The 25,877-nt window shown below is 58.8% G+C and overlaps 1 protein-coding gene across 4 annotated transcripts in view; it reads right to left on the minus strand.

The window, feature by feature from the left end:
- Positions 1-2,883: 2,883 nt before the first annotated feature.
- Positions 2,884-25,877, minus strand: part of RASGEF1A (RasGEF domain family member 1A) — a 72,126-nt gene continuing 49,132 nt past the window's right edge. For all 4 annotated transcript variants that reach the window (XM_036337304.1, XM_036337305.1, XM_036337303.1 and 1 more), the window contains exons 2-13: positions 13,161-13,361; positions 11,043-11,165; positions 8,685-8,822; positions 8,112-8,333; positions 7,421-7,495; positions 6,925-7,017; positions 6,366-6,468; positions 6,207-6,286; positions 5,306-5,497; positions 4,324-4,447; positions 3,797-3,869; positions 2,884-3,525 (exon numbers count right to left, since the gene is read on the minus strand). In XM_036337304.1, coding sequence (XP_036193197.1) covers positions 3,501-3,525; positions 3,797-3,869; positions 4,324-4,447; positions 5,306-5,497; positions 6,207-6,286; positions 6,366-6,468; positions 6,925-7,017; positions 7,421-7,495; positions 8,112-8,333; positions 8,685-8,822; positions 11,043-11,165; positions 13,161-13,355 — 1,443 coding nt within the window. In that variant the 5' untranslated portion in view covers positions 13,356-13,361 and the 3' untranslated portion in view covers positions 2,884-3,500. The remainder of the gene's footprint in view (positions 3,526-3,796; positions 3,870-4,323; positions 4,448-5,305; positions 5,498-6,206; positions 6,287-6,365; positions 6,469-6,924; positions 7,018-7,420; positions 7,496-8,111; positions 8,334-8,684; positions 8,823-11,042; positions 11,166-13,160; positions 13,362-25,877) is intronic.

A 25,877-nucleotide genomic window follows, 5' to 3' on the forward strand; every position in this document is an offset into this window, starting at 1 on the left:
TAGCTGCTGTGCCACTCAATAGCTGCTGTGCCACTCAATAGCTGCTGTGCCACTCAATAGCTGCTGTGTCACTCAATAGCTGCTGTGTCACTCAATAGCTGCTGTGTCACAGCTGCTGTGTCACTCAATAGCTGCTGTGTTGCTCACAGCTGCTGTGCCACTCAATAGCTGCTGTGTCACAGCTGCTGTGTCACTCAATAGCTGCTGTGTTGCTCACAGCTGCTGTGTCACTCAATAGCTGCTGTGCCACTCAATAGCTGCTGTGCCACTCAATAGCTGCTGTGTCACTCAATAGCTGCTGTGTCACTCAATCGCTGCTGTGTCACAGCTGCTGTGCCACTCAATAGCTGCTGTGCCACTCAATAGCTGCTGTGACACTCAATAGCTGCTGTGTCACTCAATAGCTGCTGTGTCACAGCTGCTGTGTCACTCAATAGCTGCTGTGTTGCTCACAGCTGCTGTGTCACTCAATAGCTGCTGTGTCACTCAATAGCTGCTGTGTCACTCAATAGCTGCTGTGTCACAGCTGCTGTGTCACTCAATAGCTGCTGTGTTGCTCACAGCTGCTGTGTCACTCAATAGCTGCTGTGTCACTCAATAGCTGCTGTGTCACTCAATAGCTGCTGTGTTGCTCACAGCTGCTGTGTCACTCAATAGCTGCTGTGTCACTCAATAGCTGCTGTGTCACTCAATAGCTGCTGTGTTGCTCACAGCTGCTGTGCCACTCAATAGCTGCTGTGTCACTCAATAGCTGCTGTGTCACTCAGTAGCTGCTGTGTCACTCAATAGCTGCTGTGTCACTCAGTAGCTGCTGTGTCACTCAATAGCTGCTGTGCCGCTCAATAGCTGCTGTGCCACTCAATAGCTGCTGTGCCTCTCAATAGCTGCTGTGTCACTCAATAGCTGCTGTGTCACTCAGTAGCTGCTGTGTCACTCAATAGCTGCTGTGTCACTCAGTAGCTGCTGTGTCACTCAATAGCTGCTGTGTCACTCAATAGCTGCTGTGCCACTCAATAGCTGCTGTGTCACTCAATAGCTGCTGTGCCACTCAATAGCTGCTGTGTCGCTCAATAGCTGCTGTGTCACTCAATAGCTGCTGTGTCACAGCTGCTGTGTCACTCAATAGCTGCTGTGTTGCTCACAGCTGCTGTGCCACTCAATAGCTGCTGTGTCACTCAATAGCTGCTGTGTCACTCAATAGCTGCTGTGCCACTCAATAGCTGCTGTGCCGCTCAATAGCTGCTGTGTCACTCAATAGCTGCTGTGTCACTCAGTAGCTGCTGTGTCACTCAATAGCTGCTGTGTCACTCACGCTGCTGTAAGGACATGCAGACACAGGACATTCCGTCTCAGCACAAGGGGCTGTTGGGCAGCGCTAGTCTAGTGGGCACGACAGACCTTGCACACATTCAAGTGGGCTGGTTACTCTGAGGAGCAGGAAGGGTTGGTGGGCTCTGACCGTGGACCTCGTGGGGCCCGGGCGCTGTAAACAGGTGGCAGTGGGACCGGCCAGAGAAAAGCAGGTGGGAGTTCGGCTTCCCTCCTAGTCTCCTTGTCCTTCAGTCCCACAGGCCCTCACGTGCCCCCACCCCCTTGTCTTTAGTGCTCTTGAAGGTGATTCATTACAACGGGACTGCGTTCTGCCAACTGCCCTTTAGGGAGATGCCACAGGTGCCCAGCCTCCCCCGCCCCGGAAGAGACCACGGAGCCCACGACTCTGCGTGTTCGGTCAGTCCTGCAGTAGAGGAGCCCTGACCATCTCATTGAAGTTGGGTTTCCCACACTGAACATGGCCGTGTCACACAGCAGCTGCTGACATCTGGGACCTAACTCTGAGGACCGCCGGCTGGGACCTGCCACCTGTGGGAGGGCCGTTTCGCACTTTTCACCCGCGAAGCCCTCTGTCAGGAAGCGGTGTGGATGAGAGCGGCCTGCTCCCGTTGAAAAGTCCGCGGGGCCCTGGCAGAGCCGGCCGGCCCGGCCGCAGAGGACAGGCACACGAGGGGAGCAACATGTTCTTTTATTGATGCAAGTATGTCCAGTCACACCAACAGCTGACATGCTGTGTTACAGTACAGCTTGATGCTCACAGTTCATCTCAAAATACCAGCACATCACAGTCAGGAGATGGACCCAACTGGGAAGATGAAGTGGCAGCACAGACAGGTGAGGTGAGCGCACAACTGGGCCCCCGACGTGGAGGTGACGGGAAACTCCTTACACGTGGACAGAAAATGCTCTAACTCGTATTCCAAATATATACTCTCAGGTTTAAGCCTTTATCTCAAATACATAAACAAAGCGATATGTACTATCAATATACAATATGTACTATCTAGGACATCTGGAAAGTGCAAAAACACTGTGACAATACAGTGTAAATATTCTCGCTCCACCCAGTTACAGGCGACGGCAGCAGCGACCACAGAGCCACCCCTTCCTGAGGCCTGGCCCACACCTCCGGGTGTCCCGGGAGCGGTGGGAGCAGCAGCTGGCAGGCCTCCCGCTGGAGGCGCCTGCAGAGCCAGGCGTATGGAGAGACCAGGGTGAGGAGCGCCACAAAGGAAAGCCACCACGAGGGCCACGCAGTCCGCGTGGATGGCCCACCTCCCGCTCTCAGGGAGCAGGGCGGCCCCGGCCCACGGCCAGGATGTCGCCGTGGAGAGTGCTCCGTGCGTCTGGGAGTGGAAACTGCCTCCCAGTGCTGGGCAGAGTGTGTCCCACGTACACCGAGAAAACGGACAATTGCACAACTCCCTCACCTTTCGTTATTTTAGATTTTCTATTTTCCTAAAATGCAGTTGAAGAAAGATTGGCCAGACATGTTCCAACAGAAAAATATGCCGCCAGGTGTCCCCCTGCCCCTCCCCCCCGACCCCAGAAATCCCTGATAAAGGAAAAGGAAATGTAAACTTTGGAAAGCCCGCACTCAAAGGTTTGCTTCCAGAAGTATGCGAACGAGACCTCCTGGCCTCCCAAGGCCTTGTGGGAACCTGGAAGCTGCGGCCCTGGCTTCGTGGGCCCAGGCTTTGCGGGCAGGCGCCGCCGGCCGCGGGCGCTGCGGCCTGAGCAGAGCGGGCCGCCCTCTGGGACCCTCTAAGGCACCAGCCCTGACATCCGAGACACTGGCTGGAAGGGCGTCCAAGCAGGCAGGGCTCACATTGGTTTTGGTTGGGTTTTTTAAAATATTTTCTCATTCGGTGAATATAATCAAAAGTAGAAAATAAAAATCTACGCTTCATTAGGCCAAGATGTTATCATGGATGCCATCTCCCATGATACTCCTTCCCCACCCCTCCCTGAACCAGGGCGCTGCCCTGTTATTTAAAAGGAACAAAAACACTTTGCGCCAAAGGTTGATGCATGAAATAATTACCATTTTTTCCATAAAAGTTATATACAAAATGGGCCCCAACCAGTGAGGCCGCCCCATCTCCACCCAGGTCAAGGTTAAAGCTCGGTTCACGTGCGCGTCCTCAGTCACAGGCCGCGCCCACGCTTCAGGCTCTGTTGAGGAGAGTGGTCCTAGAGGGGACGGGCACAGCAGTCAGCGGCTGGCAGGCCCCTCCCCAGCAGTCCGGAGGCCTGGACTCCAGGCCCCGGCCATTGGGGGCGGGGGAGGGGGGGGGGGGGCGGCGAGGCGGGACATTCAAACCCAGGTCCTCAGCCTCCTTCCACTGGCAGCTGCCTAGACCCCTTCCTCCCGCGCCCTCGGCTGCCTTCCAGAAGGCAGGTCCATGATGCCCGTCCCCGTCCTCTCCCCTCCTTGCCTGGGTGGCCCCTTCAGTTCTCCTACCTCAGGGTCTTCCAGCTGTCCTTCTCCATGTGGTTCTCAGGCCCTTCGCTTTCGAAGGAGGCGATGAAGAGTGCTGAGAGACGGAGGGCCGCTCAGACGCATGTCCGCATGCAGTCAGCCCACCCCTGTCCCTTCTCCAGCCCTCATGGCGGGGACAGCGAGGCTAAGAAGGGACTCCGGGACCCAGGGGCAGTGGCCTCTGGCGGGGCTCGTCCACAGATCTCTGCCGTGGGAGGTCCCAGGCCCCTCGAGGCCCCGCGCTCCCAGCTACCTGCTCGGGGGCCCTGCTTGGTGCTGGGTTCTGAGCGCTGGTCTGAACCTGCCTGGCTCTCAAGTGGCCTCAGAGACTGGTCTCCTTTGTCCTTATCCTTCTTCTGTCCTCTGCCCACCACCCGCCCTCACAAACTCACCTGTGGCTGGGCTTCTCCTGTGTGGTGTGGGGATAGTGATCAGCCCCCCATGGAGACCAACAAGGGGGAGTCGAGGCCAGGTGCTGTGGGGGCTGCTGCCAGGCGGGGCGGCCTCACCTTCCTCGCTGTAGATGGGCGCCGTAAGCAGGTAGTTCTGAATCTTCTTGTCCTTTTCAAAGGGACACTCCACCCGCGTCCAGGTCATGAACTCGTGGATCTGTCTGGAGATCTCCCAAAATTTCTGCAGGGGCAGAGGACAGCGGTGTCCCTGTCACCTCGGTCAGGGCCAGTGCTGCTCCCTGCCCAGTGCCAGCACCGGAGGCGGGGGCTCCGCACAGCTGGCTGCGTGGCCACGAGCATGAGCACGTTGTGCAGCGTCAGAGCCAGCAGGCGTCCCAGAGCACGCACCGTCCTGCCCTCCACCTGGGCCATCAGGCTGGCGGCCCCTGCTCAGGGACCCCAACAGGGCCCCACCCCTGACCCCGAGCTGAGGCAGTCAGCCCAGCCAGACCAGACAGCACCACCCATCTGAGCATGTCATCATGCCACTCTCTGGGGCCCGTGTGGGAATCCATAACCCCCTCCCACCCTGACCTGTGAGGTGAGCGCTGGATACCCAGCTCTCCTTGCACCTCCCAACCCCACCCCTGACCTATGTGAGGTGAGCACACAGCTCCCCCTGCACCTCCGCAAGCACCTTTGTCCTACCCTCCTGCCGTTGGCCAGACAGGCCTTTGTTTCCATCTGGAGTTCTGCTGCCTCCTCCTCCCAGCTCGAGTCCCTCTTACCTAAAGCCTTCCTGGTTCTCCCAGTGGGACCAGTGTCGGGACCAGTGTCCTGGGCAAATGGAGGTTCCTGTGGCTCCAGGCCCTATAACCAGGGCACCCACCCAGAAGGGTGGGGCCAACCTCACAGCTTGAGGTCACATAGTGTGACCACCTTGGAGCTGCCAGTCCTACAGGCCCTCTGCGCAGGGCCATGGCCTTGCCGCTCTCCTGCACAGGTGGGTCCTGCCTGCCCTGGGCGGCCGGGAGGCCTGCCCTGCTCTGTGCTGGGACAGCCCGGCCCTCCCTCTGGGCCACAATGGGGCTGAGCTCACCTTGAAGTTGATGTGCCCATTAGGCAGGTGGTTGGTGTGGATTTTGTGCAGGAAGTAGATGTCCTTGACGAAAAGGTTGAACACAGGAATCACAATCTTCTCTCGGCTGCTGTTGGCCATCTGGGACCTCTGTGTGGCCCCCTGGAGGGCCGTGCGGTAGTTGCAGAAGTTGCTGGAAGGATCCATGTGGTGCTGTGTGCGGATGGGAGGGAGGGAGGGAGGGGGGAGGATGCATGTGGTGGGCAGTGCTTCCCCCGCCCCCTTTGCAGAGGAGAGAGCCCGCTGATGAGGAAGGCACTTCCCCTCTGGTCAACTGGGACTGTCACCCAGAAAAGGCCTCCCTTCCAGGAGGGGCCCAGAGGTGCCGGCTGAGCGCAGGGCCATCTGGGTCTGGGTCTGAGCATCACAGGAGAGCTGCAGAGAAGCCGCACAGCCCCCACGCCTCTTCCCTGCCCTCCTGGGCCTGCTCTCTCCTCCTTCCTTTCAAGCCCTCCTTTGCCCCCCTGCTTAGATCGACAACTCCCAATTCTGACCAGCCACACAGACACACATTTGCAAAAAAACGAACTCTGTGATCAAATACATCTGGGCCAGGCTGTGCGTGAACTCACCCGTCAGCCCTGGGCCACCCGGAGGGTCTAGTGCCGCAGAAAGTTGGGCCAAGAAAGGCCCACGTCTGCTGAGTCAGCATCAACCACTGCAGGGCTCAGGGGCCCACTTTTGTCAAACTCTTTAGCAACTACTCCCAGAAGCATCTTTAGGCGATGCCAGATCTGACTGAAGGCAGGGCTGAGGACAGCCCAGCCCCAGCCTGCACTGCGGGCAGCAGGCCCTGAGCAAAGGGTACAGTGTGGTGGAGGCCCACCTCCTCAGGCCAACACAGGATGAGGCCGGTGCCTACCTCCAAGACATCGAACTTGGCCGTCTTAACTTTGGACCATGTTTTCTTCAGCCGAGCCACAGGACTGAGGTTCATGCCAGCTGCAGAGAAAAGCGAGGAGGGTCAGGGCGGGCAGGTGGGCAGAGAGGAGCTGGGTGGGCAGCCCGGCCGGACACTCACAGATGATGGCCATCATGGAGTTGAAGTTCCCGATGTTGAAGCATTCCCGGGCCACGTCGATGAAGAACTCCAGCATGCGGGTCCGCTGCTTCTTCTTCACCACCTGCGGCAGCCAGCAGCCTCAGCGTGGGCGCCACGAGGGCCGCGCCCCCCACCACTGGCCCCTGAGGGCCTCTGCTTGGAGCTGCCCCAGGGCCCACAGAGCTGTCAGACCCGGGGGGGGGGGGCGGGAGGGGGGCTCCAGAGGCAGGAAACACAGCTGTGGCGTGTCTGATGCGGGCAGGAGGATGGCGAGAGGCCTGAGGGGCCCGGATGAGCTCAGACTGTGCTGGGCACAGGGTGCCCTCCATGATGGGTCTCCATCGCAATTTAAGGCATCACAGTCGGATGTGTCGGGGGCAGGGAGGGCAGCAGCTCCAAGGCCCTGGCAATGGAGGCTCCTTATCTCCACTTGCAAATTGTCAACGTCTGGGGGGCAGGAGCACCTGAGCGTGTCTGGGGCAGCCCTGTGGGGGTGGGGAGGAGACGCCACCGCCCGTGGCCGCTGTGCGGTGCGTACCCGGCACACCTCGGTGGCCACCAGCATGCTGAGGCAGTTGAACCAGTTGTCGTAGGCCTCCAGGCTGTAGGTCTTGGTCGGGTCCCCTCGGCACTGGGGAGGACACAGCAGGTCACGGGAAGCCCAAGGACGCTGCTGGTGCCGCTGCCCAGCCCTGGCCCAGAACGGAGGGGCAGGGACCTTGTCCCGAGGAGGAAACTGCAAGTGATAGTGAGTGGGGGCCACTGGACAGGTCCCCTAGGCCAGCCTGGGGCTCCACAATGCCCAGGGCTCGCCTTGGAGGCCAGGCTAGGTGCCCCGGCCCCTGGGAATACGGGCCCCCCTCCCAGCATGCATCTCCCGGTGCGGCCTCCACTGACCCCCTGGAGCAGGCGCCAGGAAGCCGGACCACATCCATGGCTCAGACACTCCAGCGGAGCTCAGGCGAGCTGCCTGGGGTCCCCGCCCACCCTGCACGGGATGCAGGTCCAGGCCCACCCGCAGGCCAGCCCCTCACCCTGTGCTTGTCCCGAGAGTCCGTGTGGCTGACGATCTGCATCAGGTCCTGGGGGTGGATGCTGCTGACCCTCTCCTGGGGCGGGCGGGAGACAGCACAGGAGTGGTCAGCCTCCGGCCTCGAGGCCCCCACTCGGCGTGCAGGGCATGTTCGGAGCGGCGGTCAGAACTAGTCTGCAGGCGTGTGCAAGGGCCCCTCCTTGATCCGAGCACCCCGCCGGGGCCATCCCTGCCCGGGCCCCTCCACAAGCACCCGGGGCCTGGAAGGCCATCCTCTGGAGCGGAGGGAGCAGGGCTGCAAGGAGTGGGGTGGAAGCCTCGGCCCGTGGCTGCCATGTTCAGGGGACCTGCCCAGCCCGGCACAGGCGGGATGAGGAGACAGGGTGGGAGGCCTGGCTCGCCCCCTCGAAGCCCCTCACCTCCATCCTGGGGCCACGTTAGTCCTGGCCACCCTCCCCCTCCCCTTAACACAGGGCTGCTGTGCCCCCCGGAGACCTGGGGGCCAGGCACAGAGAAACCTGCTGTAAGTGGACACATCGGCCAGAGGCAGTGATCGGGGTCTCCTGACACCCCGCCCGCCCAGCAGGGAAGCCTGTGGTCCTGACATTGCGAAAGCTGTGGGGGCTCTCATGGCCCTGGACAAGCAGGAGTCCGCGCACCCAGCCCGCCCTGAGCGGCTCGCGCGCACTGACCAGCTCAATGTGAGTCAGCTGCTGGGCCAGCACCAGGGGGTCACAGCACACGCCCAGGATGTCCTTCTGAGAGGCCGGGGGCTTGGCCTTGAGGATGGGCCCTTTGTCCACAGCCGGCGAGCGGAGCTTCTCCCGCAGCTCCTGCAGCTGGCTCCGGGCGGCCAGGGACAGCAGCAGGCTCTGCGTCAGCTGGGCAATGGCCTTCTTCACCGTGCCGTTCTCCTGCGGGGCAGGGAGCATGGAGGTGCCAGCACGGGCTGGCGGCAAGACCACACCTCTCAGGAGGACCCGCCTCATCTCCCGGGACATACCCAACGCTGAGCCCACATGCCCGACCCAAACCTGCCCTGAGCACCTAGGCCTGACGGAGTGGGGCACAGTGTGGGCCCCTCTGAGGCCCTCTGGACAGGTGGCTTAGCGGGCTGCCTGTGAAGAAGGGATCTGAGGGCCAGAGCAGGGCCAGAGCTGTCCCTAAGGAACCTTCACCCCTTTCACGCATGTGTGCACGCGCACACACACACACACACACACACACACACACGGAGCTCCCCCTGAGCTGAGGGAGGCCCTCACCTCATCACACTGCATGATCCGGTGGGTGATGGCCTTCAGTTCAGCCATGGCCTTCTCGTCCTGGAAGTCACAGGGGAAGGCCTCTGTCCACTCCTTTAGCAGCTGCACAATCTTGGCTGAGAAGGACTTCAGCATGGCCTGGGGGTAGGCACAGGTGAGGCCGACCCACCAGAGTGAGTGGCAAGACAACGAGTGGTAAACCACCCCAGGCCCGCTGTGCTCGGCGGGACGACCCCCACAGGGCCACCAGCAGTTTGGTCATACCTGCGTTGTTGTGTGTTCGCCTTGGGGACCCTGAGAAAGGAGATGCCTACCCAGAGGGCTCTTGGTAGCTAACTGGGCTCACATTTTTAAAAAACTGCCAGGCAACTGTTTGTAAACGGGGGTCTCTCACGCAAGCCACACGTCAGGGATAAGCCTGCACTGAACTGCCCATCTGCACTGGGTTCCTGCCGTTGGAGCCAAGCCTTATAAAGGAGCTCCTGGAATCCTAGTTCAACCAATAGGACTGACACTTTCCCCATCCAATCAGAGCTGCACAGCTATAGCTCCATTAGCACCAGTCAGAGCCGCTCCATTCCAGCCAATCAGGACAGTGCTTTTTGGACCAATCAAACTGTGAGGATTTGGAGTTCTCATTTGCATAAGGACAGACCAATCTGGGACCGGCGGCGGGGACCTCTCTCTATATAAATCAGCTCCCTGTTGCTTGGGGGGCTTACCTTCCCCTTCCACTGAAGATTGTTTCCCTGGCTGGAGCTGAAACACCAATGACTGGCCAGAGCCCCCAGAGCCGCCTCACAGCCGTGCTGTTTCAGAACTGAGCTGTGACACTATCCCAGTGATGGCGAACCTTTTGAGCTCGGCGTGTCAGCATTTTGAAAAACCCTAACTTAACTCTGGTGCCGTGTCACATATAGAAATTTTTTGATATTTGCAGCCATAGTAAAAAAAAGACTTTTATTTTTGATATTTATTTTATATATTTAAATGCCATTTAACAAAGAAAAATCAACCAAAAAAATGAGTGTCATAGGTTCGCCATCACTGCTCTATCCTGAGCTGGCCCACAGCTGTTCTGTAGCCACAGCCATGTGTGGGAAACTGATATAGGGTTGAGCCTCGGACTGACCTGCTGGCAAAGTCACAAACAAGTCCCAGCTTAGAGGGCTCAGTCCTCTTAGCATAATTAGGCTTGACCTTATAACACTCCCCAGATCTTACCTGGGAAGCTAATGGGCTGAGGGAAGTGCAGGGAGTGTAAACATGATCAAAACAGGTGAAACTCACAAGAACTGTAACTATGGTAACCACTGCATTGTTTACCTCAGACTATAAAAGGTCGGTGCGGACTGAGCATGGGTGGAAGTCCTTCCTCTTGAGTTGGACTTACCCGCCTGGTCCCCCAATATTCCCAAATTATCTCTTGTCTTTTCTATTTCATTTGTGTGCGGCTAATCTTCCAGATATTGAACCCTGAACCACGCAGGACGTGGAAGGAAACATTTACGACAGCCATGCTGTTTCATAATTGAGTTGCTTGCACTGAATAAAGTTTCCTTCTTTGCCATACCCCTAATTAGAGATTCGCGTTGGCATTGAATTGGTGCCAAGGACCCTCAGTTGACACCCTTAAGGTAGTTCTCTTTTTCACTTAAGTGAACTCATTTTCAGAAACTCCAGGCTTCAGCCGGTGTCTGTGCCCATGGTGCCCACAGCGCCCGGGACGGCCCCTCTCAAGAGGAGGCTCAGAAGGCCCAGCTTCACAGGCCTCTGCCGCACAGCCTGCCGAGCGCGGCCTCCGGGAAGGTGGAGGGAGGGTCATCAGTCCCCGGTCAGGGGTCAGGCCCGCTCTGCGCGGCCCCAGGAGGCCCTGCCAGCTGGCTGACAGCTTGCCTGCCACCCTCTGCACCAGACCCTGGGCTTCTAACACCTCACCTAAGACCCAGGGCCTCGGAGCTGCGGTGTCTTGACCATCCTGACTGCCCACAGCCTGGCTCTGTCAAAGGGACAACAGTGGCAAACGGCCGTTTGAGTCGCTGAGAACTCCCAGGAGCAGACCCCAGCCTGAGGTGCTGCACCCCACCCCCTAGAGGAGGCAGGGACCCAGGCCCCTCTGGCTTCTTTTGCACCAATGGAGCCAGACCTCCACTGGGGGGTACTGGCCCTGAGCAGGAGGGGGGTGAAGGCCCACCACAGCAGTTATGCCAGCACCCTGAGCACATCCCAGGGCATCAGGGAGGGCCCGGCCAGGCTCAGCCAGATGCTGCCAGCTGGCGCTCAGCATGCTTCTCTTAGAGCAGGCGTGGGGGCAGCCAGGGGCACCGGACAGGTAGCATCAGGTCAGCACGCCTTTACCTTCTCAGACCCGGCCTCCAGCTGCTGCCTCTGCTCCAGGTAGATCTGCCCTACACGGGCCAGCAGGTCATGAGGGGGCATGAAGACCCGGGAGCTCAAGAGAAACGTGAAGATGTATGTTCTCTGAAGAAGAAGAAAAGGAAAGGGGGAGGAGGGAGGGCGAAGTGTGGGTCAAGCCTGGTGGGGCCCATGCCTGCTGCTCCCCTCGGCCCTGCTGGCTCCCAAGCCCAGCATCGCCAGGCAGCAGCCGTGGTTCCGCGTGGCGTACTTCACCGTGGATGCCCGTGGATGCGAGGCACAGATCACCCCACTTCGCAGTGGCTCAAGGCCTCCCAGTGAGCTCAGCTCCCAGCAGTCTCACTCCACGGGCTTCTCCTCACACTCTGTCCTACCCCAAGATGGGCGCTAACCAGCCTTGGATGTTGGGAGGACTCTCCCGGCCTGGGCAAGCCTGCTGCCCAGCCCACCGTGCCCCCTGGCCTGGCTCCAAGCCAGCTTCTTCTCCAGACCCTCACTGGCCTTCCCGTGGGCCCGGCTGGTGCAGGGAGTGGGGTGGTGGGGGTGGGGCCTGTACCTCTGTCAAGGACTGTTGCCAGGCCCTGTGCAGTCACTAACCAGCAGTGGGCTTGTGCCAGCTGCCACGCCGAGGCCCTGTTCCACCCCCATGCACCCTACCACCGGCTCTGCAGTGCAGGCTCAGAGGGTTCCTCAGATCTGGGCTGAAGGGAGGCAGGGAGCAACCCCAGCAGGCCCTGAGAGGGGGTTGTGGATGGAAGGAGGGGGGTGTGGATGGAAGGAGGGGGTTGTGGATGGAAGGAGGGGGTGTGGATGGAAGGAGGGGGTTATGGATAGAAGGAGGGGGTTGTGGATGGAAGGAGGGGTTGTGGATGGAAGGAGGGGGGTGTGGATGGAAGGAGGGGGTGTGGATGGAAGGAGGGGGGTGTGGATGGAAGGAGGGGGTTGTGGGTGGAAGGAGGGGTTGTGGATGGAAGGAGGGGGTTGTGGATGGAAGGAGGGGGTTGTGGATGGAAGGAGGGGGGTGTGGATGGAAGGAGGGGGTGTGGATGGAAGGAGGGGGTGTGGATGGAAGGAGGGGGTTTGGATGGAAGGAAGGGCTTATGGGATGGAAGGAGGGGGGTGTGGATGGAAGAGTAGACAGCACCCCAGGAGGGAGGTGGTGTCTGACTTGGTGGGAGGCCAGGACTCCCCGGAAGCTCAATGGTCTCCAGCACCCTCAGATAAAAGCTGGAGGGCATGGGGGGTGGGGGGATTCCTCCCCCACCTTCTTTTTTTAAATATATTTTTATTGATTTCAGAGAGGCAGGGAGAGAGGGAGAGAGATAGAAACATCAATGATGTGAGAAAAATCATTGATCGGCTGCCTCCTGCACGCCCCACACTGGGGATCAAACCCGCAAGCCGAGAATGTGCCCTGACCGGGAATTGAACCTCGACGCTCAACCACTGAGCCACGCCAGCCAGCATCTCCCCCACGTCCCATAGGCTACGCCTGACTCACAAAGGCCAGAAAGCCCAGCTCTGCCCTGGGGACGAAGTGGGCACCGGAAAGGCCAGCCCAGCTTGGGTCTCAAAGGGAGCAGGCAGGCCCGCTGCTCCCAGAGGCAGAGGAACCCACATGTGACAAGGGAATTCTTTCTCTCTGGTCCCGTCTGGTCCGGCCATGCCCGTCTCATGCTGCGGTGAAGAGGGCGGATCTGGACGGTAGGTGGAAGCTGCCCCTGCAGTGCGGGCGCTGGCGGGTCCGAATGCTGGCGGTCGTGCAAGGCTGTCATCTCTTCACTTTGGACTATGGCGGTTCGTGCACAAAGCAAACCTCCCAGCTCAGGGATGGGACACGTGCAGGGTGAGGCCTCACAGGACTCCACAGCACCTGCTGGCCCTTCAGACTCCTCTTCCTCCCCCGGGCCCTGCACAGAACCTGTCACTTGCTGGCACCACCAGGGCCATCGTCCACCTTCCTGGGGGTCACAGGGAAGTCCCTCCCCCTGGCCCGCCATGCCCCTCCCCTGATACTCCTTCCCTGTCAGGCAGCAGCTTCCCCTGCAGCCCAGGTCACCCCCCTCCCCCACCACACCGTTCTCCAGGCCCAGCACTCACATCAGGGTAATAGTCCACTGTGGGGACCAGGTGCTCCATCAAGGCCTCCAGGGACCCAGAGATGAGGCGGCCATCCTGGAAGATGAGGTCCCCGGAGCCGCCGGCCCCACCTCCTCGCTCCCCCATGCCCGGCGGCACCTGTCCACTACAGCTGGGCCCAAGTACGCTGGAGCAGATGATGGACGTCTGGGGCATAGCTTCCTGCAAGAGAAGAACCGGCCATAAGGCATCAAAGGAGCCTCTGCCAGGTCCCCCCGGCCCTCACGGTGAGCAGGGTGCCAGCGGACGTCAGCTCAAGCCCTGGCCGGTGTGGCTCAGTGTGTTGAGCATCCTCCTGTGCACTGAGAGGTGCGGGCTCGGTCGCTGGTCAGGGCAGGTGCAGGAGGCAGCCAATCTCTGTTTCCCTCTCACAGTGATGTTTCGTTCTTTCTCTCTCCCGTCCTCACTCTCTAAGAATCAATTTAAAATCTTTTTTTAAAAAATCATAGACATCAGCTCAAGCGGACGGGTGTGCAGCCGCTAGGTGTCTTCAGCACCTGCTCCGTGCACACCAGGCCTCATTCCAGGTGACGGACACACAGCCATGCCCCCTGGGGTTAGACAGCACTGGCAGAAAAAAGCGATGCCCGTGCCTGGAGGAGAATATGAGCATGCGAGGTGGGGGTGGGCCAGGCCGCCTCGGGTAGGGGGCCTTGGCACACACGGATGGCGCCAGCTGTGCAGCTCTCTGGGATAAGAAAGGAACATTTGAAGCAGAGAGAGAGCAGGTGCAAGGTCCTGAGGCCAGTGTGTGTGGAGGGGACAAGCAGGTAGAATGGTCTGAAGAGGGACCGGCCGGGCCATGCACACGCCCAGGGCCAGAGTGCAGCCTGCTGTTTCTCTGAAGAGGCAGGAGGTGTGGGAGCTCTGAGCACAGGAGCGAAGGTCCTGTGAAGGTCCTTCACAGGATGAAGGTCAGCGTGAAGGTCACTTTGGCTGCCATGTGGAGACCCAGCAAATGAGGGACCAGTTGGTGGAGAGATTGCGCAGCTCAGGTGGTGCTGAGACAGGTAGTCAGCCCGGACAAGTGGAATAGGGAAGCTGAGACAGATGCTTAACCAGCCCACCTGGTTAAGTTTACAGCCACCTAGTAAATCCCCAAATCCCATCTCCCCTAAGCAAGGACACTTAAGAGTAGATGGCTTCCCCTTTCCTCTCAACCAGAGGGTAAATAGCTTAAACCACCCTATTCAGAGGGACAGAGGGCAGAAACCCAGTTAGTGCCACTTGCCATGGACGGACAAAGTCAGGGGAATCAAACTCATTTGGGCTCATCAGATTAAAGCTGGTGAATATTCTACTGAGATCCTCCCCTCAATTCCCTAAATGCCCAGCCTTGATTTTTTTTATTATTTTTATTTTTTTAAATGTATTTTTATTGATTTCAGAGAGAAAGGTAGAGAAAGATAGAAACATCCAATTATGAGAATCATTGATTGGCTGCCTCCTGCACGCCCCCTAATGGGGATCGAGCCTGCAATCCCAGCATGTGCCCTTGACTGGAATAGAACTGGGGACCCCTCAGTCCGCAGGCCAACGCTCTATCCACTGAGCCAAGCCAGCTAAGGCAATGCCAGCCTTTAAAACCCTCCAGAGAAGGACCCAGCAGGGCCTCTCCCTTTCCCTCCCTCCCTTCCCCCCAGCGTGTTACCTCTGCCTTTCTCCCTCCTAAGCTCCAAGGGCCCTTCTACTACCTCTGCAACTTTCTAAATAAACTCTCTTAGAATTTGCCGAACTCAAGAACCGAGGTCCAATGTCGCTGCCAACACCGCCAGCAACAGCAGAGGAGGAGGGGCCGACTTTGGACGTTACGGAATAGCCTCGGCCCGGCGACTAACCAGCACAGGGAAAGCATGGGCGTGGGGTTGAGGAAAGATCTGGAACCTGCTTTGGGGCATGCTGGATTCGACATGCCTATTACACGTAGATGTCGGGCAGCAGTCCGGGGACTGGGTGCTCCCGTGCTGGGGCTGTTCCAGTGGCCTGGCCATGCGTGATGGAGCAGAGGGTCCCACCTCACTGTCCCCAGGGCTCTCAGGAGGCCTGGGAGGGTCCAGCCCTTGGACGGCAGTGTCCTCACTGCCTGAGGCAGCAGCCGCACCAGGAAGGGGCTCTCTGGGGATTTGCCTGCCTGAGGCCTTGAAGGCTAGCCCTCCCTCATGCTGCAGGTGTGGCCTAACCCCCCCCCCACACACACACACACACACTCACTCACACACACACACCTACACACACCTACACACATACACACACACTCACACACATACCTACACACATACGCACTCACTCACATACACACACACCTACACACACATACATACATACACATACACACACATACCTACACACACCCCTACACACACATACCTACACACACACACACTCTCGCACACATACATACACACACACACACTCACACTCACACACCCTTGCTCAGACAGCCCCAACTGGGAGGGCAGGCGAGCTGAGGTCGGAGTGGAGGAGCCGGGCCTTCCTGCCTTGGTGGCGCCATGGTCAGGCTGTGTCCTGTCCGGTCCCTGGCAAGCAGGTGCCCTGCCCCAGTGCCTGCCTCCCCAGGCAGCCACGTGCCCTCCCCCCTTCCGGGACAGGGCTCCCTTGGCCCTTGGTGCTGACCTTGCAATGATGCCCCTGTCCCTCGCCCCAGCCTGCTCTCTGACCCAATGGGCTGAGCTCTGAGCCATTCTGGCCTCAGCTCTTCTGTGCAGAGCAAACCGTAGTCGAGATTATTTTCCTGCCATGAGAGGGCGCAGGCTGCTGCCCTCCTAGGAGGGCACAAACAGAGCAAACTCCCTCCCAAAGCACATCAACTGAGCCTCCTGGCCAAACACCTGGAGGCGCCTTAGAATCCTCTGGGAACCCTGTGCCAGGAGGGCAGAGCTCAAGGCAAGTCCCGGCACATGGCAGGATGGGAAGGCCCCGGCCCACGGAGGCTTCCCTCCAGGATGGGGGGAGGAACATGTTACATGCACACCCTCGGGCCCTGCGGCCTCCCGGGGTTCCGATGCCGGTTAGGCCGAGAACCGCTGACTAGAGCCGTCCTGCATTTTTCAGATGTTGAAGCAGAAGCTCAGTGGGGAGGAAGTTGGCTGAGGAAATCTTAGGGTCTCCAAGTCCAGTCCTGGTGTCACTACCTCCAGGAAGCCTCCCGGGGGGAATCCCTAGACTACAGGATGCTTGAGGCTGAAAATGACCCTCACATCCTCTTGCCGGCTTGAGTCTGGCCCATGGTGCTCGCTGGGATGAAATTTATTACTGGTTTGAATAACAGTTTGCTGACATTTAAGTTTGTTGTTTGTGGGATGAAAGAACAAAGGCGGGCTCCCCAGGCACCTCAGCAACCTCAGCTGCTCTGTGGTGCCGTCACTGCTTCCCGGGCCCCAGCCCTCCACCCGAGGCCCATGTGCTGCGGGCAACTCCCCCACGATCACTTAGTTCTGGTTTCAGAAGGTGACCCGTGGGTAGTTTCCTTGGTCAGTGGTGCTTTTTGAGTCACTGGCCTCTCCCACTGTGGAAGCTGCAGACCCTCTGGTCAGGAGGTACCAGGGGAGAGGCACTATTGCCCCACTGACTCACACAGTCCCTGAGGGTCCCTCAGGGCAAGACCACCCTGGGTCCAGCCTGCAGGGGGCACAGTCTGGAGCGCTGAGTCAACACAACTCAGGTCAGAAGCTCTTTGTGGGGCCTCAGACAAAAAACTTTAGCTTCTGAGCATTTACAACTGCCCTACATCATGCACACAGACACAGCACACACAGCATGCACACTGCATACACACATGCACAGCACACATACACAGTGTGTATACATGCACAGCACACACAGCATGCACACTGCATACACACATGCACAACACACACAGCACACATACACAGTGTGTATACATGCACAGCACACACAGCATGCACACTGCATACACACATGCACAGCACACACAGCACACACACACAGTGTGTATACATGCACAGCACACACAGCATGCACACTGCATACACACATGCACAACACACACAGCACACATACACAGTGTGTATACATGCACAGCACACACAGCATGCACACTGCATACACACATGCACAGCACACACAGCACACACACACAGTGTGTATACATGCACAGCACATACAGCATGCACACTGCATACACACATGCACAGCACACATACACAGTGTGTATACATGCACAGCACACACAGCACACATACACAGTGTGTATACATGCACAGCACATACAGCATGCAGACTGCATACACACATGCACAGCACACATACACAGTGTGTATACATGCACAGCACATACAGCATGCACACTGCATACACACATGCACAGCACACACAGCACACACACACGGTGTGTATACACGCACAGCACACACAGCATGCACACTGCATACACACATGCACAGCACACACAGCACACACACACAGTGTGTATACATGCACAGCACACACAGCATGCACACAGCGCACAAGTGTATGCACAGTGTGCACACATACATAACACACACGGCATGCACAATGCATGTACACATGTGTAATGCACGTGTGTGCACACCTGCTGAGGAGCACATTGCACCAAAGCATGGGCAGCATGGAAGCCGCCTGGACTGAGGGCCCAGGGGGGAAGAGGGCAGCTAGCGGGGCAGCCTGGGTCTGGAGACTTCTGAGCCTCTCAGGAGAGGGAGAGGAGGGATCTCAGGCAGCCCCAGTGCTGGGAGAGACCCTGGGAGAGGGGAAAAGAGAGTTTTAGGGGCTTTTTGCAGATGGTTACAAATGAAATTCCCTTTTGCAGCCTCTTCAAGAGACTTTAGCTTGAGATGTAGGCCCACTCCCTGCTACGGTGCTTTCTCATGTGGTCTAAACAAACTAGGGCCTTGGGGGACCCATGCCTCTCCATCGGGCAGCAAAGGAGAGAGGAGCATACCAGAGCCCTGCACACCCACGTGTACACAATTGTGGCCTGGGGCACCGTCCTAGTCCCAAACTCGGGTTGTGCCTGAGATGGCCTTCAGAGACAGACAGCCCATCCATCATCCCAGAAGCCCCTGGTCCCAGGAGCTGCAGCTGTGGCAGAGGCCCAGTCTGGCTTCCCTCTGACAGCGAGCGCACAGCGTGCACCCAGTCAGAGCACCCAGTCAGGCCCTGCTGAGAACACCCAACAGCACAATCACTACACCTTCACATCCCTTTACATGCACTTGCACTCGTCCCCCGGGTAAGGGTGACATCCTTTCCCAGTGCTTTTCCTGCCTCCTGTACCACAGCCCCACCAGGTCCTGGGAGGCCTGACACCGCCCAGTGGCCTCCCATAGCTGAAGCCACAAACAGTACCTGGGAAAGGATATAAATGACGGTGACTCTAAAACCCGCCAATCCCTGCAGGATCCCTGTGCCCACAGCTGCTCGAGGCAGCCCTGCCACCTCCCTGGGTTGCCCCTGCCAGGGTCTGCTCTCACAGGGAGCTCTCAGTCCTGCGTTCCAGCCCTCAAGGGCGAAGTCCCTGCCCAGGAGCAGGATGGCAGGGAGGGCGAGGACAGAAAGAGGCTCAGGGTGGCCAGGAGGGACAGGGGCCTCATCCTTCAGGAGCCACATGGGAGGGGCCACTGCCCCGACCAGTCCTGCTCCTGGGCACGTGCTAGGGAGAGAGGCAGGGCTCAGGGGCATCCACCCCCAGCACCCGGTGTCTGCAGAGCCCGCCTCTCGGCCCAGATGGCCTGAAGGAGAAACACTGGAAGGTGGCACCCATGGTAACTGCTGGCCTCAGGCACAGCCAGCTCTGTCCCAGCTGACGGTGGGTGACAGTGGGAAGGGGAGTCTCCTGCTCAGCGGACAGGAACAGTGTCAGGCCTCCACTCAACCGTGAAAAAGAGGAGCTCTGGGGCAAGTTCCCAGGGCACAGCCAGAATTTTCGGACCCCTTCCAGATCTTATAGTCCGCAGTCTGGAAATTTCTGAGAAACACGGAAGCAGAGCTGTGGGAAACTGATATAGGGTTAAGCCTCGGACTGACCTGCTGGCAAAGTTACAAACAAGTCCTAGCTTAGAGGGCACAGTCCTCTTAGCGTAATTAGGCTTGACCTTATAACACTCCCTAGATCTTATCTGGGAGTCTAATGGGCTGAGGAAGTGCAGGAAGTATAACCATGGTGTAAACAAGTGAAACTCACAAGAGAAGTGTAACTTTGGTAACCACTACCTCACCTCTCACTATAAAAAGCTTGGTGAGGCCTGAGCACAGTGGAAGTCCTTCCTCTTGAGTTGGACTCTCTGGCCTGGTCCCCCAATATTACCAAATTATCTCGTGTCTTTTCTTTTTCATTTGTTGTGCGGCTCCTCTTCCAGACCCGAACCCTGAACCACGCAGGACGTGGAGGGAAACACTTACGACACAGAGCCAAGCTTTCTTTCGTCTGTTCGTCCTCGGGAGTTGGAGCCACTGTGTGCTGAGCGTGACACATCTCATCTCACCCGATGCAACCCCTCTCACCCGGGGGCACGCAGACCCCCATTTCCCAGACGAGGACCGGCACACATCTGCCCAGGCCTGCCCGCCTCACAGCCCTGCTCCTTCTTGGAACCGTCACTTCCCCCGTCGTTGTCCTTGGCCTGCACGACTCTAAGCATCAGGCAGAAGCCCGCAGCTGTGCACAAGGGAAAAGGCTCGTTCCTGGGCATTCTGCATGATTCCAGGAACGAAGAGGCTCCAAGCTTCCTGGACACCAGACAGAAATGGCCCTCAGGGCCCTGGCCAGTGTGCTCAGTGGTTAGAGTATCAGCCCTCACATGGAAGGGTTGCGGGTCTGATTCCCAGTCAGGAGCACATACTGGTTGCAGGTTCATTCCCCAGCCCTGATCAGTTGACGAGTTCTCTTGCATCAGTGTTTCTCTCTCCCTCCTCCTCTCTTCCACTCTCAAAAAAATCAATGGAAAAAATATCCCTGGGTGAGGATTAACCAAAAATACATAAATACATAAAGGGCCCTCAGGGCCCATCCTGCATGAGGCCCCAGGAATCTTCCCGAAGGTGGAGGAGCGGCCAGGAGCCGCGCCCCTGCCAGGCTGTGCACAGGGCGCTTCTCTGAGGCAGCACACACGCTCACACGCACACGCGCACCCGCTTCTATTTTTTAACCTGCTCAACAAAACAGAGAGTATTTTTAGCTCAGCAAGCTGTGAGGCATCACAATTAGCAACTGGAAATTACACACATTGCCAGTCCCCCTTCTGTTATCTGGGAGACACTGAGACGGCGCCCGGGAGGGAGCAGGTGCCAGCCCTGTGTCCCCACCCGGCGGCCACTTAATCAAGAGGCCTGACTTCGGCAGAGTTTGGAATGGGTGCTGCAGCGGAGCTGTCTCGAGCTTCATCCTGGTTCCAAACACTCCCGCCCCGAGGGGAGCAGGGCAGGCGCCACACTGCAGCGAGAAGACGCTGCGGGGGAGAGAACCGTGCTGGCCGGTTGGACCCAGCCAGGGCCAGGGGAGCCCAGCTCTGCCAGGGACCCTGGCCTCCTGTCCCATCTGCAGAGGGAACTCTATCACCCTCTAAAGGCTGACTGATTCTCTGAAGTCATGTGCGCTGGGGTGTGGCAGGAGGTGGGGTGCCCCACAGAGCCCTGCCCTTGTCCATTCGGTCACTCACTCACTCATCCACGCTCACAGGCCTGCCTGGACACTGGAGGTGCAGCAATGGAGGACACGGGCCTCGGCCCTGCGGAGCCCACAGAAGCCGGCTGCGGCTGGCTTGCTCGAGGACCACAGGAGAAGCCCTGAGTTGATGGTGCCCTAAAGAGGAAGAAGACCCTGGCTTCCTGAGGAGGGGACGTCTGAGCCTGAAGGAGACTCCTGGGAAAGGAAGAGCCTGCGAGAGAGGACGGGCGGGTGCCAAGGCCTGTGGACCTGCCCGCCTCCCACCTCATTTGCTTTCTGGAAAGTCTGCCCTGGAGCACTCCCACTTGCTCACTCACTCCAAGATCAATATTTCCTAATCGCCTGTGTCATTCTTGCTAAACGGGGATCTGTGCCAGGCTGCCCCTAACCCACCCCAGCCCCTGGAGTCAGGTCACATGGAGTCTCCTCCCACAGCTCTGGGGGAAGGGAGGGAGGAGGGGGGAAGGGAAGGGGGGAAGGAGGCGCCCTCCCTGCCCTCCTCCAGCACAGCCCAGCCCAGGCCTGCATGGGCCTCAGGTGGGCTCCTCCTGCAGGATCTGGCAGGTGACCCCTTTAGGGGCCAGTCTGGGGAGCGGGATTAGCAGAGGCAGCCCTCACTCTACATAGCAGGGAACTCTAAGCAGGAAGTTTCAGGTCAACACAATTTGTAAGTGAAATGCTTATTTAAGTGTATGGCTCCAACCCCAGATTCTCTGAGCAAATAATGCAAACCCTTTGGGTAAACTCTAGGGGGTCCTCTGCAGGAGTGAGGATGTGGGCCTACCCTGAACTCACACCACCCGAGGGGGGAGTGGGAGAGGGCTACCCTGCCCTCCTAAAGCCATCGGGTGCCGAAGGCGGCCTCCACTCGCCGGAACCTGTGACTAAATTGTAACTAAGAACCTGCCTACGTGGGGCGGGGGGTGGGAGCTGGGTGTTCACTGGTGAGCCTAGGGGCCCCTGGCAACATCACAGAGGGAGAGGTGAGGGTGCTGGGAGGCATCCTGTCTGGACAGAGGCGTAGAGTCACGCCGGGGACAGGCTGCAGTGCACTGTGCCTGTCGTTTCTGCGCTGTGAGGCGGGGGCCTGTGTCTTGGGCTTCCTCCCTCTGGCCACACAAGATGGCAAGAGTCAGGCTTCCTACCCCACGCAGGCCAGGCCATGTGGCAGAGGCAGCAGCACCACCTTATTCCCTCCTCATGTCACGTAGTCTTCCATCCTCTGATCCTGGTGTCCCCAGCTGGGCTCATAGACCAGAAAATGCGGCAAAAGCTGCAGACCAGCAGTGGACGGTGGCTTCACCATGGCCTCTGTGGTCCCACCTGCGGTGCAGGGTGCTGGGGAGGGGCAGATAGAGGCAGCAGGCGCTGGGCCCTCTGGCTGGAGGAGCACAGGGCTGCCCGCCCCCAGCTCAACCTCCTGCCCTCTCAGGTCCTCCTTCCTCTCCCCCTTCTCTAATTCTCTGCTCCTGAAAGCTCCGTGCCCCTCCCTCCTCACTGCACACCCCTCCCCTTCCCACTCTGGGACCTGAAGTTTCTTGGAACTATTAGGATGCGGTTCCACTCCATCCCCATCTGGGGCAAAGTGGCACTCGCCCAGGGACCTGCCAGTGCCAGGCCCTCTGGGAGCATCTGCACAGAGCACAGGCAAGCAACACCTGCTTGAGAGTCTTCTTGCTTAGCTCACCATCATTTCCAGAGATTCCAGTGGGTGCAAGAGGTTCTAGAAGCCAGGATCCTGCAAGCCAAGTCTTGCATCTGCCCAGGTGGCCCCGGGTCTGTCTGCCCTGCAGCTCAGGTGATTGGATCCCAGAACCCTGGGGACCCACTTCCTGCAGCTCTGCTGCCAATTCTCCTCTGCATCCTCCAACCACAGGGATGGAAGGGCCCGACCGCAACAACCCCCAGCAACTGAGGGGTCCAAGCAGGAAGCTCCCCGCTGGGGGCTGTCCCTCCCCCTCCAAGTCCCAGCTGTCGGCTCTTCCTAACTTTGAGTTGAAATGTGTCCCCCTGAGCTCCAGAAAGCCCTGGCTACTCAGGGTCTGGCTGCAAGCAGGAGCTGGGGCCCAGCAGGCTGGGAGGAAGGCCTGGGCACCCCATGAGCGGGAGCCAGCACCCTCCTCTGCACCTCCAGCACCTATTTCACAGGTGGCAGTGAGCAAGGCATAAGGCCACTGTGCTCAGGGCATGCTTGGGACCTGCTGGTTTGGGCAACACCAGAACATAGGACACTGACAGGCACTTGTCCTCAAGGTCACCTACTGCTTTCTTAGACACAGATTATGGGGGCCGGTGCTCTTGCTACCATGCCCAGCACAGCCAATGTGCCCCTCCACAGACAAGGAAAACATGGGGAGAACCAGCAGTGGAGCTCATGGCCTGGTTGCACTGCCCTGTCCTGGCACGTGGGGCCCAGAGCAGCCCTGGCCTAGGGGTGGCTGTTCGGCCGATGCTCGGGCTGGGGAGTGGCAGGGGTGACCTGCCTCTGACAGGACTCTTCAGTTCTCACCCTCCTCCCACTCACCCCTTTGGACTTTCCCCCAGGGAAGTCCTTGGGAGGACACGCTGGCCCCGTCCCTACAGCTCCCACCTCTGCATCCTTCCAGGCCAGTGGGCACTGGGGCCAAAGGGCGGCGGGGGACGTTTTCGTATAAACCAAGCTTCAAGAACTCACATTCAGAGATGCCATGAGGGTGGCCAGGCTCACCCTCCCGTGCCCTCTGGGCTGTAAGCCAGGCTCCAGCCAGGAGGCCGCTGCCATGGGAACGGGAGCTAGGCAGCACCTCGCCAGCACCTCCTCTACAGAGGCCGGGCCGGCCGGGACAGATGCTGATCAGTAAGGCTTTGTTGCAGATGCGTGATTCATATTTTTCTTCTGAATCCCTTCCCATTCCCCAGTACTCTCTGCATTGACTGAGGAATCTCGCCCTCTCCTCTTCACACTCCTAAACACAAATTCTGCCCAGTCTGGGGTTTTCGTCTTCTTTTCCCTCCTTTTCTTCTTTTCTGTCCACTCAGCTTCTTATGCGGCTGCCCAGGGGACAAAATGTCATTGTCCACAATAACATCCCATTATTGGGATGGAGCGGCCGAGGAGGCGCAGGGAGGGTTTCAGAGAATCCCTGCCCTTTCCCGCGAGCCACTGGCTTCCCACACAGGTTTGGGGGGGTGGGCCCAAGGCAGAGAAGGGGAGCCTGGGGCCTCCTCTCCCCTTCACCTCTGGCCTCTTTCCCTCTCGAGCCAATGCCATCAGTCTTCAGGGGAGCCCCCAGCGCTCCGCATGTGGGTGGGTGACTCGAGCTCCTGGAGGCTGAGCGGGGCACAGGCTAGGACAAGAGCCGTGCAAGCGGAGGGAACCTTAGGCCAGGCCTGTCACTTCTGCTGGCCCCTCCAGGTGCCTCTGAGGCAGAGGTAGGGCCGGTGCAGATCCCACCTCCATGGAAAGTGCTCCTCTTGGACCCCTTCTAGGCTTCGGCCAAACAGGTGCTCCCACCAGGAAAGGGGGAGGACCCAGGTTCCAGGAGGGAGCAGCTCGGCAGCTCCCCTTCCCAAGCAGCATGACCCTGAGCCCTGAGCGAGCCAGACAATGAAGGGCTGTCAGAGCTGAGGGTCCTGGAGGGCAGGGAGGCGGGCCCTCTGGATGAACAGGTGGGGGGCAGGCCTCCACCCCCCAAGCCTACCTGGGGTGCTGGGGTACAAAAAGAAAGAACACAGTTCTTTTATTTTTAAATGACATCCAATTAGGCTGATACTTTAAATAATACTTTTCCTTAAAAACAAACAAAAATCCATTCCCTTCCCTTGAATTTCATCCTCCTGTCCCTGGGACCTCACTGTGCTTCAGGAGCAGGGGCATCTGGTGCCACCCGAGGGGTGGGGGGAGGGAACACACAGCCCCCCACTGGGCCCAGAGCCAAGGCCTCGTCCAGAGGCCACAGTCTCTCAAGGATTCACCAGGACACCTGTCCTGACCCTCCAACAGAAACCTCTCCCACCCCTGTGCCACCCCCAGTGCCACCCCCGGTGCCATTCTCTGTAGACAGGCAGCTTCCCTGATCCATGCCCTGTGTCCCCTGGCCCTGGAGGCTTACAGCCAGACAGCTGGAGCCTGCCCAGCCCCCAGAAGTCCCCCCAGCACAGCCCCTCCAGCCCCACCCCCCAGGGCAGCGCACTTCCCCACACATCACAGTTCCATTTTTCTTGTTTCAGGAAGGGCCCTTCAGGGCCCTCAGAACAAGGCCCAAAGGGCTGAAGCCATCAACCTCGGTTAAAAAGCTCGGAAGCGGGGCAGCTGGGGTCTGAACCCTGGGGAGTGTGACCATCACGATCTGATCCGAACCCAGGGCCAGCTGCGCAGACTCAGGAGAATGACGGAGAGCAGCAGGTGAAGGCCAGTGGGGACTGCCATCCTCAAGATGGATGAGGCCTGGCCAGAGCCAGAGGCTGCCGTGCAGTGCCCCTGAGGGGCCCTTCCTGAAACAGCCCAGCTTTCTCACTGCCAATGAGTGACGTTCACAGAGGACTGCCCCCCTGCTGGCACCCACACATCCCCACGGCGCCCTGCAGGGCGTTGCTGCCCACAGATGAGGGGCAGCCCTGGAGGCTAGGACAGCCTGAGGCCACCGGGCTGCTGTGCCCAGGAAACGGGCCCAGTGCCCAGCACAAAGCAGGGAGCTCCTCCCCATGGGCCAGACAGGAGCCAGGACAACCAGAACTTTCTACTCTTCCTGACACTGGGAGATACCCAAGGAGATACTGGGGGGAAGAAATGGAAATACTGCAGTGCATTTTCTCAAGGGGGTGGGGAGGGTGGAACCATGAAGAGACAAATGCAGGAAACACCACGCCCCACACACAGGATGACACGTCCTGCATCAGAGTGCCCATCGCAGCGTTTACACAGCACAGCACCAGCGAAGCCCCGTGGAGTCCCAGGCAGGAATGTCCAGGGCAGCGTGACATGGACACGCCCTGAGCATCAATAAGCGAACGGTGAACCCAAAGCATTCACC

This window comes from Myotis myotis, unplaced genomic scaffold, assembly GCF_014108235.1.
Source record: "Myotis myotis isolate mMyoMyo1 unplaced genomic scaffold, mMyoMyo1.p scaffold_m19_p_15, whole genome shotgun sequence".
Taxonomy (NCBI): Eukaryota; Metazoa; Chordata; class Mammalia; order Chiroptera; family Vespertilionidae; genus Myotis; species Myotis myotis.